The sequence below is a fragment of the Salmo trutta genome, chromosome 12 (genome assembly GCF_901001165.1).
Source record: "Salmo trutta chromosome 12, fSalTru1.1, whole genome shotgun sequence".
Taxonomy (NCBI): Eukaryota; Metazoa; Chordata; class Actinopteri; order Salmoniformes; family Salmonidae; genus Salmo; species Salmo trutta.
Window position 1 is genome coordinate 42,241,471 of NC_042968.1, and position 16,205 is coordinate 42,257,675.

The 16,205-nt window shown below is 42.6% G+C and overlaps 1 protein-coding gene across 1 annotated transcript in view; it reads left to right on the forward strand.

The window, feature by feature from the left end:
• LOC115203569 (transient receptor potential cation channel subfamily M member 1) overlaps positions 1–16,205 on the forward strand; it is a 52,229-nt gene that overhangs the window by 25,994 nt on the left and 10,030 nt on the right. Inside the window, exons 13-22 of the mRNA XM_029768348.1 lie at positions 193–243; positions 1,654–1,794; positions 3,485–3,514; positions 7,262–7,551; positions 8,748–8,973; positions 9,908–10,039; positions 10,261–10,392; positions 10,725–10,853; positions 11,916–12,167; positions 13,917–14,091. Coding sequence (XP_029624208.1) covers positions 193–243; positions 1,654–1,794; positions 3,485–3,514; positions 7,262–7,551; positions 8,748–8,973; positions 9,908–10,039; positions 10,261–10,392; positions 10,725–10,853; positions 11,916–12,167; positions 13,917–14,091 — 1,558 coding nt within the window. The remainder of the gene's footprint in view (positions 1–192; positions 244–1,653; positions 1,795–3,484; positions 3,515–7,261; positions 7,552–8,747; positions 8,974–9,907; positions 10,040–10,260; positions 10,393–10,724; positions 10,854–11,915; positions 12,168–13,916; positions 14,092–16,205) is intronic.

A 16,205-nucleotide genomic window follows, 5' to 3' on the forward strand; every position in this document is an offset into this window, starting at 1 on the left:
CAGAGAGACAGAGAGACAGAGAGAGAGAGAGAGAGCGAGAGAGAGAGAGAGAGAGAGAGAGAGAGAGACTGCTCCTTTAGCCTTCTATGTCATTGTATGTTATTAGTCAACATTATATGAACTTCAGCGATGTGAGTGAATATTTGTTTGTTGTCGTTGTTGTCATTATTTGTTTGTTGTTTGTTTTTACAGAGGCTGGGCCCAACAAATACGCTGCACTTTGTAGTTAGAGACGTTAAAAAGGTACTGTTTATTTTATTATTCAACCTTTATTTAGAGAGGGAGTCAATTACAATGTTATGATTGGTTATATAAATGTGTTATGACTGGTTTTATAAATGTATTATGACTGGTTTTATAAAGGTATTATGACTGGTTTTATAAAGGTATTATGACTGGTTTTATAAAGGTATTATGACTGGTTTTATAAAGGTGTTATGACTGGTTTTATAAAGGTGTTATGACTGGTTATATAAATGTGTTATGACTGGTTTTATAAAGGTGTTATTACTGGTTTTATAAAGGTGTTATGACTGGTTTTATAAAGGTGTTATGACTGGTTTTATAAAGGTGTTATGACTGGTTTCATGAAGGTGTTATGACTGGTTTTATAAAGGTTTTATGACAGATTTTATAAAGGTGTTATGACTGGTTTAATAAAGGTGTTATGATTGGTTTTATAAAGGTTTTATGACTGGGTTAATAAATGTGTTATGTATACCTCCTATAGTAAAGTGTTACCTAATATTGACCCCTATAGTAAAGTGTTACCTAATGTTGACCCCCTATAGTAAAGTGTTACCTAATATTGACCCCCTATAGTAAAGTGTTACATAATATTGACCCCTTATAGTAAAGTGTTACCTAATATTGACCCCCTATAGTAAAGTGTTACCTAATATTGACCCCCTATAGTAAAGTGTTACCTAATATTGACCCCCTATAGTAAAGTGTTACCTAATATTGACCCCCAATAGTAAATTGTTACCTAATATTGACCCCCTATAGTAAAGTGTTACCTAATATTGACCCCCTATAGTAAAGTGTTACCTAATATTGACCCCCTATAGTAAAGTGTTACCTAATATTGACCCCCTATAGTAAAGTGTTACCTAATATTGACCCCCTATAGTAAAGTGTTACCTAATATTGACCCCCTATAGTAAAGTGTTACCTAATATTGACCCCCTATAGTAAAGTGTTACCTAATATTGACCCCCTATAGTAAAGCGTTACCTAATATTGACCCCCTATAGTAAAGTGTTACCTAATATTGACCCCCTATAGTAAAGTGTTACCTAATATTGACCCCCTATAGTAAAGTGTTACCTAATATTGACCCCCTATAGTAAAGTGTTACCTAATATTGACCCCCTATAGTAAAGTGTTACCTAATGTTGACCCCCTATAGTAAAGTGTTACCTAATATTGACCCCCTATAGTAAAGTGTTACCTAATATTGACCCCCTATAGTAAAGTGTTACCTAATATTGACCCCCTATAGTAAAGTGTTACCTAATATAGACCCCCTTATAGTAAAGTGTTACCTAATATTGACCCCCTATAGTAAAGTGTTACCTAACGTAGTAAGAAAAATGCAATATAAGGTGAAAACAGTAACAGTATAATGATGATGGTTGGTTGGTGTTTCAGGGAAATCTTCCACCGGATTACCAGATCACCTTGATCGATATCGGATTGGTCCTGGAGTTCCTGATGGGCGGGGCTTATCGCTGTAACTATACCAGGAAGCAGTTCCGCACCCTCTACAACAACCTCTACGGGTTAAAAAGAGTGAGGAGAAATACTCCCCTTTACAGATCTGAATATAATATACTGAACAAAAATATACACGCAACGTGTCAAGTGTTGCTCCTATTTTTCATGAGCTGAAATAAAAGATCCCAGAAATTTTTTCATACGCACGTAAAGCTTATTTCTCTTAAATTTTGTGCATACATTTGTTTACATCCCCTGTTAGTGAGCATTTCTCCTTTGCCAAGATAATCCGTCCACCTGAGAGGTGTGGCATATCAAAAAAACTGATTTAACAACGTGATCATTACACAGGTGCACCTTGTGCTGGGAACAATAAAGGGCTACTCTAAAATGTGCAGTTTTGTCACACAACACAATGCCATAGATGTCTCAAGTTTTGAGTGAGCGTGCAACTGGCGTGCAGACTGCAGGAATGTCCACCAGAGCTCTTGCCAAAGAATTGAATGTTCATTTCTCTGCCATAAGCTGCCTCCAACAACATTTTAGAGAATTTTGCAGTACATCCAACCGGCCTCACAACCACAGACCATGTGTAACCACGCTTGACCAGGCTTATTCACCTGTGGGATGGTCTGAGACCAGCTGATGAAACTGTGGGTTTGCACAACCATAGAATTTCTGCAAAAACTGTCAGAAACCATCTCAGTGAAGCTCATCTGCGTGCTCGTTGTCCTCACCAGGGTCTTGACCTGACTGCAGTTCGGCGTCATAACCAACTTCAGTTGGCAAATGCTCACCTTCGATGGCCACTGGCACGCTGGAGAAGTGTGCTTTTCACGGATGAATCCCGGTTTCCACTGTACCGGGCAGATGGCAGATAGCATGTATGGTGTCGTGTGGGCAAGCGGTTTGCTGATGTCAGCGTTGTGAACAGAGTGACCCATGGTGGCGGTGGGGTTATGGTATGGGGCAGGCATAAGCTATGTACAACAAACACAATTGAATTTTATCGATGGCAATTTGAATGCACAGAGATACCGTGACGAGATCCTAAAGCCCATTGTCGTGTCATTCATCTGCCGCCATCACCTCATGTTTCAGCATGATAATGCACTGCCCCATTCACAAGGATCTGTGAAAATGTCCCAGTTCTTCCATGGCCTGCATACTCACCAGACATGTAAACCATTGAGTATGTTTGGGATGCTCTGGATCGATGTGTACGACAGCTTGTTCCAGTTCCCACAGCCATGAAAGAGGAGTGGGACAACGTTTAACAGGCCACAATCAACAGCCTGATCAACTCTATGCGAAGGAGATGTGTCTCGCTGCATGAGGCAAATGGCGGTCACACCAGATACTAACCAATGCATGTCTGTATTCCCAGTCATGTGAAATCCATAGATTAGGGCCTAATGAATCAAATCAAATCAAATCAAATGTATTTATAAAGCCCTTTTTGCATCAGCTGATGTCACAAAGTGCTGTACAGAAACTCAGCCTAAAACCCCAAAACAGCAAGCAATGCAGATGTAGAAGCACATTATTTGAAATAAATAATGAATTTATTTAAACTGACTGATTTCCTTATATGAACTGTAACTCAGTAAAATCTTGGAAATTGTTGCGTGCTGCATTTATATTTTTGTTCAGTGTAATAATAACTTTAATAATATAATAATAATATATAATGTTAACGCTAACATGAATGCTACTGTTAATCATGCTAATTAATGCTGTCCACCTCCCTTGTTTTGTTTCACAGCCGAAAGCTTTAAAAATGTTAGGACTGGAGGTGAGTCTCATTTGTCTTTCACTTAGCATTCTATTTAGCATCGCTGTTCTATTTAGCATCGCTGTTCTATTTAGCACCGCTGTTCTATTTAGCACCGCTGTTCTAGTTCTATTTAGCACCGCTGTTCTATTTAGCACCGCTGTTCTAGTTCTATTTAGCACCGCTGTTCTATTTAGCACCGCTGTTCTATTTAGCGCCGCTGTTCTATTTAGCACCGCTGTTCTATTTAGCACCGCTGTTCTATTTAGCATCGCTGTTCTAATTAGCACCGCTGTTCTATTTAGCACCGCTGTTCTATTTAGCGCCGCTGTTCTATTTAGCACCGCTGTTCTAGTTCTATTTAGCACCGCTGTTCTATTTAGCACCGCTGTTCTATTTAGCGCCGCTGTTCTATTTAGCACCGCTGTTCTATTTAGCACCGCTGTTCTAATTAGCACCGCTGTTCTATTTAGCACCGCTGTTCTATTTAGCGCCGCTGTTCTATTTAGCACCGCTGTTCTAATTAGCACCGCTGTTCTATTTAGCACCGCTGTTTAGCACCGCTGTTCTATTTAGCACCGCTGTTCTAATTAGCACCGCTGTTCTAATTAGCACCGCTGTTCTATTTAGCACCGCTGTTCTATTTAGCACCGCTGTTCTATTTAGAACCGCTGTTCTATTTAGCACCGCTGTTCTATTTAGCGCCGCTGTTCTATTTAGCACCGCTGTTTAGCACTGCTGTTCTATTTAGCACCGCTGTTCTATTTAGCACCGCTGTTCTATTTAGCGCCGCTGTTCTATTTAGCACCGCTGTTCTATTTAGCACCGCTGTTCTATTTAGCGCCGCTGTTCTATTTAGCACCGCTGTTCTATTTAGCACCGCTGTTCTACTTAGCACCGCTGTTCTAATTAGCAACGCTGTTCTATTTAGCACCGCTGTTCTATTTAGCGCCGCTGTTCTATTTAGCACCGCTGTTCTATTTAGCGCCGCTGTTCTAATTAGCACCGCTGTTCTATTTAGCAGCGCTGTTCTATTTAGCGCCACTGTTCTATTTAGCACCACTGTTCTATTTAGCACCGCTGTTCTACTTAGCACCACTGTTCTAATTAGCAACGCTGTTCTATTTAGCACCGCTGTTCTATTTAGCACCGCTGTTCTATTTAGCACCGCTGTTTAGCACCGCTGTTCTATTTAGCACCGCTGTTCTATTTAGCACCGCTGTTCTATTTAGCACCGCTGTTCTATTCAGCACCGCTGTTTAGCACCGCTGTTCTATTTAGCACCGCTGTTCTATTTAGCACCGCTGTTCTATTTAGCACCGCTGTTCTATTTAGCACCGCTGTTCTATTTAGCGCCGCTGTTCTATTTAGCACCGCTGTTCTATTTAGCACCGCTGTTCTATTTAGCACCGCTGTTCTAATTAGCACCGCTGTTCTATTTAGCACCGCTGTTCTATTTAGCACCGCTGTTTAGCACCGCTGTTCTATTTAGCACCGCTGTTCTATTTAGCGCCGCTGTTCTATTTAGCACCGCTGTTTAGCACCGCTGTTCTATTTAGCACCGCTGTTCTAATTAGCATCGCTGTTCTAATTAGCACCGCTGTTCTATTTAGCACCGCTGTTCTATTTAGCACCGCTGTTCTATTTAGCACCGCTGTTCTATTTAGCGCCACTGTTCTATTTAGCACCGCTGTTCTAATTAGCACCGCTGTTCTATTTAGCACCGCTGTTCTATTTAGCATCGCTGTTCTATTTAGAACCGCTGTTCTATTTAGCACCGCTGTTCTATTTAGCACCGCTGTTCTATTTAGCGCCGCTGTTCTATTTAGCACCGCTGTTTAGCACTGCTGTTCTATTTAGCACCGCTGTTCTATTTAGCACCGCTGTTCTATTTAGCGCCGCTGTTCTATTTAGCACCGCTGTTCTATTTAGCACCGCTGTTCTATTTAGCGCCGCTGTTCTATTTAGCACCGCTGTTCTATTTAGCACCGCTGTACTACTTAGCACCGCTGTTCTAATTAGCAACGCTGTTCTATTTAGCACCGCTGTTCTATTTAGCGCCGCTGTTCTATTTAGCACCGCTGTTCTATTTAGCGCCGCTGTTCTAATTAGCACCGCTGTTCTATTTAGCACCGCTGTTCTATTTAGCGCCACTGTTCTATTTAGCACCACTGTTCTATTTAGCACCTCTGTTCTACTTAGCACCACTGTTCTAATTAGCAATGCTGTTCTATTTAGCACCGCTGTTCTATTTAGCACCGCTGTTCTATTTAGCACCGCTGTTTAGCACCGCTGTTCTATTTAGCACCGCTGTTCTATTTAGCACCGCTGTTCTATTCAGCACCGCTGTTTAGCACCGCTGTTCTATTTAGCACCGCTGTTCTATTTAGCACCGCTGTTCTATTTAGCACCGCTGTTCTATTTAGCGCCGCTGTTCTATTTAGCACCGCTGTTCTATTTAGCACCGCTGTTCTATTTAGCACCGCTGTTCTAATTAGCACCGCTGTTCTATTTAGCACCGCTGTTCTATTTAGCACCGCTGTTTAGCACCGCTGTTCTATTTAGCACCGCTGTTCTATTTAGCGCCGCTGTTCTATTTAGCACCGCTGTTCTAATTAGCAACGCTGTTCTATTTAGCACCGCTGTTTAGCACCGCTGTTCTATTTAGCACCGCTGTTCTAATTAGCATCGCTGTTCTAATTAGCACCGCTGTTCTATTTAGCACCGCTGTTCTATTTAGCACCGCTGTTCTATTTAGCACCGCTGTTCTATTTAGCACCGCTGTTCTATTTAGCGCCGCTGTTCTATTTAGCACCGCTGTTCTATTTAGCGCCGCTGTTCTATTTAGCACCGCTGTTCTAATTAGCACCGCTGTTCTATTTAGCACCGCTGTTCTATTTAGCACCGCTGTTCTATTTAGCACCGCTGTTCTATTTAGCACCACTGTTCTATTTAGCGCCGCTGTTCTATTTAGCACCGCTGTTCTATTTAGAACCGCTGTTCTAATTAGCACCGCTGTTCTATTTTGCACCGCTGTTCTATTTAGCACCGCTGTTCTAATTAGCACCGCTGTTCTATTTAACACCGCTGTTCTATTTAGCACCGCTGTTCTATTTAGCACCGCTGTTCTAATTAGCACCACTGTTCTATTTAGCACCGCTGTTCTAATTAGCACCACTGTTCTATTTAACACCGCTGTTCTATTTAGCCCCTCTGTTCTATTTAGCACCGCTGTTCTAATTAGCACCGCTGTTCTATTTAACACCGCTGTTCTATTTAGCCCCTCTGTTCTATTCAGCACCGCTGTTCTATTTAGCACTGCTGTTCTATTTAGCACTGCTGTTCTATTTAGCGCCGCTGTTCTAGTTCTATTTAGCGCCGCTGTTCTATTTAGCCCCTCTGTTCTATTTAGCGCCGCTGATCTATTTAGCGCCATTTTATATTTACATATTGTAACGAACCTGGGTTTATAATCGCGGAAATCGACTCTGCCGCACGAGCATGTTTTTGCGGCACAGTCGATAGCGCGCTGGACTTCGGGCTAGAAGGTCGAGGGTTCGAGGCCTGCTCCCTGCTGTTTCATTACAATATCATCCATACCAATGCAATAACCACTTGAATTAATTTCTGTATACAGGGGATAATATACTTAGTCTTCCATTGGCATCAATGCATGTCTAAGTAAACATTTGACTTCAGTGAAGTGAAGTTAAGATTCGCCCTACACCCAATACTTCATATTTCTAATGTCCATCTGATTCATACCAGGACGACGAGCCACGAGGAAAGGGCAAGAGTAAAGGGAAGAAGAAGGAGGAAGAGATCGACATCGATGTGGACGACCCAGAGGTCTGCCGCTTCCAGTACCCGTTCCATGAGCTGATGGTGTGGGCCGTTCTCATGAAGCGCCAGAAGATGGCTCTGTTCCTGTGGAAGCGAGGGGAAGAGGCCATGGCCAAAGCTCTGGTGGCCTGTAAGCTGTACAAGGCCATGGCCCACGAGTCGTCTCAGAGTGAACTGGTGGACGACATTTTCCAGGACCTGGAAAACAATTCCAAGTTAGTGAGGAGCTAGCTAGCAGAAAGGTTTTAATCTAACAGTGTTGGGGTCAAGTTAGTGAGGGGCTAGCTAGCAGAAAGGTTTTAATCTAACAGTGTTGGGGTCAAGTTAGTGAGGGGCTAGCTAGCAGAAAGGTTTTAATCTAACAGTGTTGGGGTCAAGTTAGTGAGGGGCTAGCTAGCAGAAAGGTTTCAATCTAACAGTGTTGGGGTCAAGTTAGTGAGGGGCTAGCTAGCAGAAAGGTTTCAATCTAACAGTGTTGGGGTCAAGTTAGTGAGGGGCTAGCTAGCAGAAAGGTTTCAATCTAACAGTGTTGGGGTCAAGTTAGTGAGGGGCTAGCTAGCAGAAAGGTTTCAATCTAACAGTGTTGGGGTTGAGATAGTGAGGAAATTCAGGAAGCAAACTCAAATTCCAAATAGGAAAATTGGAATTGTAAATGTTATTGACCCCAAACTTGGAATAGTGCTTTAGGGTGCTGGCATTTCTGTTCACAATTCAACCCTCGGAAACTAAGCCCTGGTCCAACCCATTACTGTATCATTGTTCTGGTCCAACCCATTACTGTATCACTGTTCTGGTCCATCCCATTACTGTATCACTGTTCTGGTCCATCCCATTACTGTACCACTGTTCTGGTCCAACCCATTACTGTACCATTGTTCTGGTCCGACCCATTACTGTACCATTGTTCTGGTCCAACCCATTACTGTATCACTGTTCTGGTCCAACCCATTACTGTATCACTGTTCTGGTCCATCCCATTACTGTATCACTGTTCTGGTCCATCCCATTACTGTATCACTGTTCTGGTCCATCCCATTACTGTATCACTGTTCTGGTCCATCCCATTACTGTATCACTGTTCTGGTCCATCCCATTACTGTATCACTGTTCTGGTCCAACCCATTACCGTATCACTGTTCTGGTCCATCCCATTACTGTATCACTGTTCTGGTCCAACCCATTACTGTATCACTGTTCTGGTCCGACCCATTACTGTATCACTGTTCTGGATGTCTGCTGCTTCTTGGTTGTAGATTTCTGTCTTGTTGCTTTTCTCACTCTGTTTTTCTGTACATTGTATTGAGGCATTTGATTAAATGCCCTTAAAATGAACAGTGATTTGATTTGATACCTAGATGAAAACCCACAACTGACCATCTAAGCACGACGTCTTCCTTTTTCCCCTCCTCAGAGAGTTTGGCCAGCTGGCCTACGAGCTCCTAGACCAGTCCTATAAGCACGATGAGCAGGTGGCCATGAAACTACTCACCTATCAGCTGAAGAACTGGAGTAACTCCACCTGTCTGAAGCTGGCTGTAGCCGCCAAGCACAGAGACTTTATCGCCCACACCTGCAGTCAGATGCTCCTTACTGATATGTGGATGGGATGTCTGAGAATGGGTTCTAGGTGGGTTAAAGTCCCGTTTACCTGTGACTGTATTCATGATACATCACTGCCTCCCGTGACTTATTGCTTTTATAAAAAACTGTTACCAACATACTAAAATAACAATAAATTACATATCCCCCCCCCAAAAAAAAATATTTAGATAAATCAATTCATAAAATGTCATTATTCCACCAGAAGATATAGTCCAGACAAAAATCTGGATGTAATTTCTTTTGGTCATGTTGCTACAGACAGGACCCAGTCGTTAATTATTTTCTCATAGTTGCTATGCAAAAGGACTGATCATCCGTTCTAAACAAAATGGTTGCTATGCAGGCTGGATAATGTTCTTTTCACTTGCTAGCTTAAACTTAAGAACGGGAAGCATAGAAAATAGTACACATAGAACAGATCTATGTGTAGACTTGCTTTGAAGGAGAATGACAGATCTATAATCACATTTCTATGTGAATTTGGTCAAGGCTCCAAAAAGTGACATATTGCAGCTTTAACATTAAGGTATGCTCAATGTAAAGTATTTTAGTATACATGGTAAGACTTTACATTAAGGTATACTGAATGTAAAGTATTTTAGTATACATGGTAAGACTTTACATTAAGGTATGCTCAATGTAAAGTATTTTAGTATATGGTAAGACTTTACATTAAGGTATGCTCAATGTAAAGCATTTGAGTATACTTAGTAAGACTTTACATTAAAGTATGCTCAATGTAAAGTATTTTGGTATACATGGTAAGACTTTACATTAAGGTATACTTTAAATGGGGTTTGCTAATTATTTATAAGGAGTTTCTAGCCCGTTAATAATTGTTTTATAGATGGTTTATTAATATGTAATACACTAATAACTGGTTGTGAATATGTGGTTTTGTGTCATTTTGGTGCTTGAGACAAATAGCAATTCAACTGAAATCCTTCTTCTCATCTCTGTGACCCACAGGTGATATTTGGTATAATTTTCCCACCTTCGATTCTCCTCATGGATTTTCGACTCGGGGAAGAAGTGACATATCAAGCTCCAGCAGAGAACGAAGAAGCGAAGGACAAAGACGATGACAATAAATCCAGCAAGGTGAACACTGACAGTCAAGCATCTGATTGGTTGATTGATTGATTGATTGATTGATTGATTGATTGGTCGGTCGTTCATCAGTGGATTGGTTGCTTGCTTGATTGGTTTATCTGTTTTTTTAATAATACTTAATACTACTTTACATTTAATACTACATTGAAATGTACTGTAAGTCCTGTATGTAAATTGATTACGGTTGTTTCTATCGACCATGCTTTCAGGAAGTGAATGCTGATGCAGTGTCCAGAAAGGGGGATGAAGAAGAAAGCACTGTAAAAAAGAGAAGAGTTCCAATCGGAGAGAAGATCTATGAATTTTACAACACTCCTTTCACCAAATTCTGGTTCAACACTGCAAGTAGACTTTTAATACAACTAAAAAAAGAAATTTTATTTAGGAAGCATTTCTCAACACCACAGACTTTGAAATGTACTTTTGTGAAACATTGATTTTGTTGTTTTGAAATGACTATCAGCACAGAGGTGACAAATAGACGTTATCCACAAATAATATAATTCTATTTAATATAATAATAATATGATATCAACTAAAGGTGATATAAAGATGTGTGATTATTGATCGAAGGCACTTTGTGTTGTGGCCTAAAACGCCACTGCTGCCCCCACCTCTGGTCTTGTGTAGATGTTCTCCTAAAAGCTCTGAGCTCTTTTCATTATCTCCTCAGATCTCCTACCTGGCCTACCTGTGTTTGTACAACTACATCATCCTGGTCAAGATGGAACGTTGGCCGTCCCTGCAGGAGTGGATCGTCATCTCTTACATCATCACTCTGGGAATGGAGAAAGTCAGACAGGTAACGTCTCACGTTGTCACAGTCAGACAGGTAACATCTCAGACAGGTAATGTCTCACATCATCACAGTCAGACAGGTAACGTCTCACATCATCACAGTCAGACAGGTAACATCTCACATCATCACAGTCAGACAGGTAACGTCTCAGACAGGTAACATCTCAGACAGGTAACGTCTCACATCATCACAGTCAGACAGGTAACGTCTCACATCATCACAGTCAGACAGGTAACGTCTCACATCATCACAGTCAGACAGGTAACATCTCAGACAGGTAATGTCTCACATCATCACAGTCAGACAGGTAACGTCTCACATCATCACAGTCAGACAGGTAACATCTCAGACAGGTAATGTCTCACATCATCACAGTCAGACAGGTAACGTCTCACATCATCACAGTCAGACAGGTAACGTCTCACATCATCACAGTCAGACAGGTAACGTCTCACATCATCACAGTCAGACAGGTAACATCTCAGACAGGTAACATCTCACATCATCACAGTCAGACAGGTAACGTCTCAGACAGGTAACATCTCACATCATCACAGTCAGACAGGTAACATCTCACGTCATCACAGTCAGACAGGTAACATCTCAGACAGGTAACATCTCACATCATCACAGTCAGACAGGTAACTTCTCACATCTTCACAGTCAGACAGGTAACATCTCACATCATCACAGTCAGACAGGTAACATCTCACATCGTCACCCTGCGACTGGAGAAAATTAGAAAGGGAATGTCTAGAACAATTCAAGAAAATGTACAGTATGTGGGGTCCACAAGTTAAAAAAGGACCGGTGTGGGGGCCTCCAGTTAAAAAAGGACCGGTGTGGGGTCCTCAAGTTAAAAAAGGACCGGTGTGGGGGCCTCTAGTTAAAAAAGGACCGGTGTGGGGGCCTCCAGTTAAAAAAGGACTGGTGTGGGGTCCTCAAGTTAAAAAAGGACCGGTGTGGGGGCCTCCAGGAAAGAATGGGTCGATCTAGGGGTCTTATGCCCAGGCTGATTTCTCTGTTGTGATCCTAGTCCGTCCCTGCTGTTACTGCCCAATACAGATCCTGATGTCAGAGCCGGGGAAGCTGAAGCAGAAGATCAATGTTTGGGCCGAAGAGTACTGGAACATCACAGATGCGGCGGCCATATTTACCTTCCTCCTGGGCCTGATGCTGAGGCTGCAGAACGAGCCCCTGTTGGGCATCGGACGGGTCATCTACTGCGTGGATATTATCTTCTGGTACATCAGGGTGCTCGACATTTTCGGGGTCAACAAGTACCTGGGACCCTATGTCATGATGATCGGGAAAATGGTGAGGCTTTGGTTTGGTTTTGACTTGGCTGGCTATTGTAATATGCAATGTGTAATGTGTATATATATATATATATATACACTTATGCTGTTTATACAGGTAACTGCTAAAATACAGGAAACACCAACATTAAGTGTGTTAATGGGGCGTTGGGTTTCCACCAGTCAGAACGGCTTCAATACACCTTGTCATAGATTCTACAAGTGTCTGGAACTCTATTGGAGGGATGTGACACCAGTCTTCCACAAGAAACTCCATCATTTGGTGTTTTGTTGATGGTGGAAAACGCTGTCTCAGGCTCCACTCCAGAATCTCCCAGAAGTGCTCAGTTGGGTTGAGATCTGGTGACTGAAACGGCCATGGCATATGGTTTACATCGTTTTCATACTCATCGAACCATCCAGTGACCACTCCTGCCCTGTGGACGGGGGCATCATTATCCTATAGGGGCATAGCCATGGTGCCCAGCATTATCATACATGACCCTAAGCATGATGGGATGTAAAGTGATTAATTGACTCAGGAACCAGACCTGTGTGGAAGCACCACAACATATGTGCTGTGTCTATGTTGTGCTCTTAGCTAGAGTAGATGACTCTTGATCTAAAGTTTGAATTATAAATGAAGTGGGTAGTACCTCTAATAATCTAGGTCTTGATTGACAAGTCAAATCAGTCCCACGTTAAGTCAGTAAGAGTCCTTTGCATTACCAGTGATTGACCATGTCTCACATTTTCTTTCTGCTTTTCTCCAGATATACTTTGTGGTGATCATGCCATGTTCTATGGTCTAGAATCTTAATGATTAACATGCTGTGTTCTATGTTCTAGAATCTAGATGATTAACATGCTGTGTTCTATGTTCTATGTTCTAGAATCTAGATGATTGACATGCTGTGTTCTATGTTCTATATTCTAGAATCTAGATGATTGACATGCTGTGTTCTATGTCCTACAATCTAGATGATTGACATGCTGTGTTCTATGTTCTCTGTTCTAGAATCTAGATGATTAACATGCTGTGTTCTATGTTCTAGAATCTAGATGATTGACGTGTTGTGTTCTATGTCCTCCAGATGATGTCCATGTTGTGTTCTATGTCCTCCAGATGATGTGACATGTTGTGTTCTATGTCCTCCAGATGATGTCCATGTTGTGTTCTATGTCCTCCAGATGATGTCCATGTTGCGTTCTATGTCCTCCAGATGATGTCCATGTTGCGTTCTATGTCCTCCAGATGATGTCCATGTTGTGTTCTATGTCCTCCAGATGATGTCCATGTTGTGTTCTATGTCCTCCAGATGATGTCCATGTTGTGTTCTATGTCCTCCAGATGACTGACATGTTGTGTTCTATGTCCTCCAGATGATGTCCATGTTGTGTTCTATGTCCTCCAGATGATGTCCATGTTGTGTTCTATGTCCTCCAGATGACTGACATGTTGTGTTCTATGTCCTCCAGATGATGTCCATGTTGTGTTCTATGTCCTCCAGATGATGTGACATGTTGTGTTCTATGTCCTCCAGATGACTGACATGTTGTGTTCTATGTCCTCCAGATGGTTGACATGTTGTGTTCTATGTCCTCCAGATGATGTCCATGTTGTGTTCTATGTCCTCCAGATGACTGACATGTTGTGTTCTATGTCCTCCAGATGGTTGACATGTTGTGTTCTATGTCCTCCAGATGATGTCCATGTTGTGTTCTATGTCCTCCAGATGGTTGACATGTTGTGTTCTATGTCCTCCAGATGGTTGACATGTTGTACTTCGTGGTGATCATGCTGGTGGTGTTGATGAGTTTCGGCGTGGCGCGGCAGGCCATCCTGCACCCTGATGAGATCCCAACATGGCGTCTGGCCAGGAACATCTTCTACATGCCTTACTGGATGATCTATGGCGAAGTGTTCGCTGACTCCATAGACCGTAAGAGTAGCATTAATAGTAAGATTATGTTTCCTGCTTCATGGGCGGATGATCAATTCAATCCTAATCCCATGATGGTTGTGATGGTGGTGTGTGGTCATAGTCTCAATCCCAGTGGAACAAATCCTTTGTTCTGGTCCTAATCTCCATAGTTGCTGACAGTGTGATGGTGACAGTGTGTTGGTGACAGTGTGTTGGTGACAGTGTGATGGTGACAGTGTGTTGGTGACAGTGTGATGGTGACAGTGTGTTGGGGACAGTATGTTGGTGACAGTGTGTTGGTGACAGTATGTTGGTGACAGTGTGATGGTGACAGTGTGTTGGTGACAGTGTGTTGGTGACAGTGTGAGGGTGACAGTGTGTTGGTGACAGTGTGATGGTGACAGTATGTTGGTGACAGTGTGTTGGTGACAGTGTGATGGTGACAGTGTGTTGGGGACAGTATGTTGGTGACAGTGTGATGGTGACAGTGTGTTGGTGACAGTGTGTTGGTGACAGTGTGATGGTGACAGTGTGATGGTGACAGTGTGATGGTGACAGTGTGTTGGTGACAGTGTGATGGTGACAGTGTGTTGGTGACAGTGTGATGGTGACAGTGTGATGGTGACAGTGTGTTGGTGACAGTGTGATGGTGACATTGTGTTGGTGACAGTGTGATGGTGACAGTGTGATGGTGACAGTGTGATGGTGACAGTGTGTTGGTGACAGTGTGTTGGTGACAGTGTGATGGTGACAGTGTGTTGGGGTCAGTGTGTTGGTGACAGTGTGTTGGTGACAGTGTGATGGTGACAGTGTGATGGTGACAGTGTGTTGGTGACAGTGTGTTGGTGACAGTGTGTTGGTGACAGTGTGATGGTGACAGTGTGTTGGTGACAGTGTGTTGGTGACAGTGTGTTGGTGACAGTGTGTTGGTGACAGTGTGATGGTGACAGTGTGTTGGTGACAGTGTGTTGGTGACAGTGTGATGGTGACAGTGTGATGGTGACAGTGTGTAAGGGACTCATATAGACAGTGTGTTGGTGACAGTGTGATGGTGACAGTGTGATGGTGACAGTGTGTTGGTGACAGTGTGTTGGTGACAGTGTGATGGTGACAGTGTGTTGGTGACAGTGTGTTGGTGACAGTATGTTGGTGACAGTGTGTTGGTGACAGTGTGATGGTGACAGTGTGTTGGTGACTGTGTGATGGTGACAGTGTGATGGTGACAGTGTGTTGGTGACAGTGTGTTGGTGACAGTGTGTAAGGGACTCATATAGACAGTGTGTTGGTGACAGTGTGTTGGTGACAGTGTGATGGTGACAGTGTGATGGTGACAGTGTGTTGGTGACAGTGTGTTGGTGACAGTGTGATGGTGACAGTGTGATGGTGACAGTGTGATGGTGACAGTGTGTTGGTGACAGTGTGATGGTGACAGTGTGTTGGGGTCAGTGTGTTGGTGACAGTGTGTTGGTGACAGTGTGATGGTGACAGTGTGATGGTGACAGTGTGATGGTGACAGTGTTTTGGTGACAGTGTGATGGTGACAGTGTGTTGGTGACAGTGTGTTGGTGACAGTGTGTTGGTGACAGTGTGATGGTGACATTGTGTTGGTGACAGTGTGATGGTGACAGTGTGATGGTGACAGTGTGTTGGTGACAGTGTGATGGTGACAGTGTGATGGTGACAGTGTGATGGTGACAGTGTGTTGGTGACAGTGTGTTGGTGACAGTGTGATGGTGACAGTGTGATGGTGACAGTGTGATGGTGACAGTGTGTTGGTGACAGTGTGATGGTGACAGTGTGATGGTGACAGTGTGATGGTGACAGTGTCTAAGGAACTCGTATTAATTTGATTGGTCACATGCATCTACTGAGCTGAATAAATTGGACTGAAATGAAAGACTTTAAGGACAGGTTTATTTAAAATGGTAAAGTATTTAAAATGGTATGGTGTTCCATGAATAATTACTAACAATAAAACTAACTCTCTGTGTATTGTTTGTGTAAGTGAAATGACCAATGATACATATTGATTTATCCTTATAAGTGATCCCACTAACAAAAAAAAGTGTTTTTTTCTTAACAAATGGAAAAGGATTGGTCCTCTTTTTCCAGTGATCATCTGCCTGCTAGAG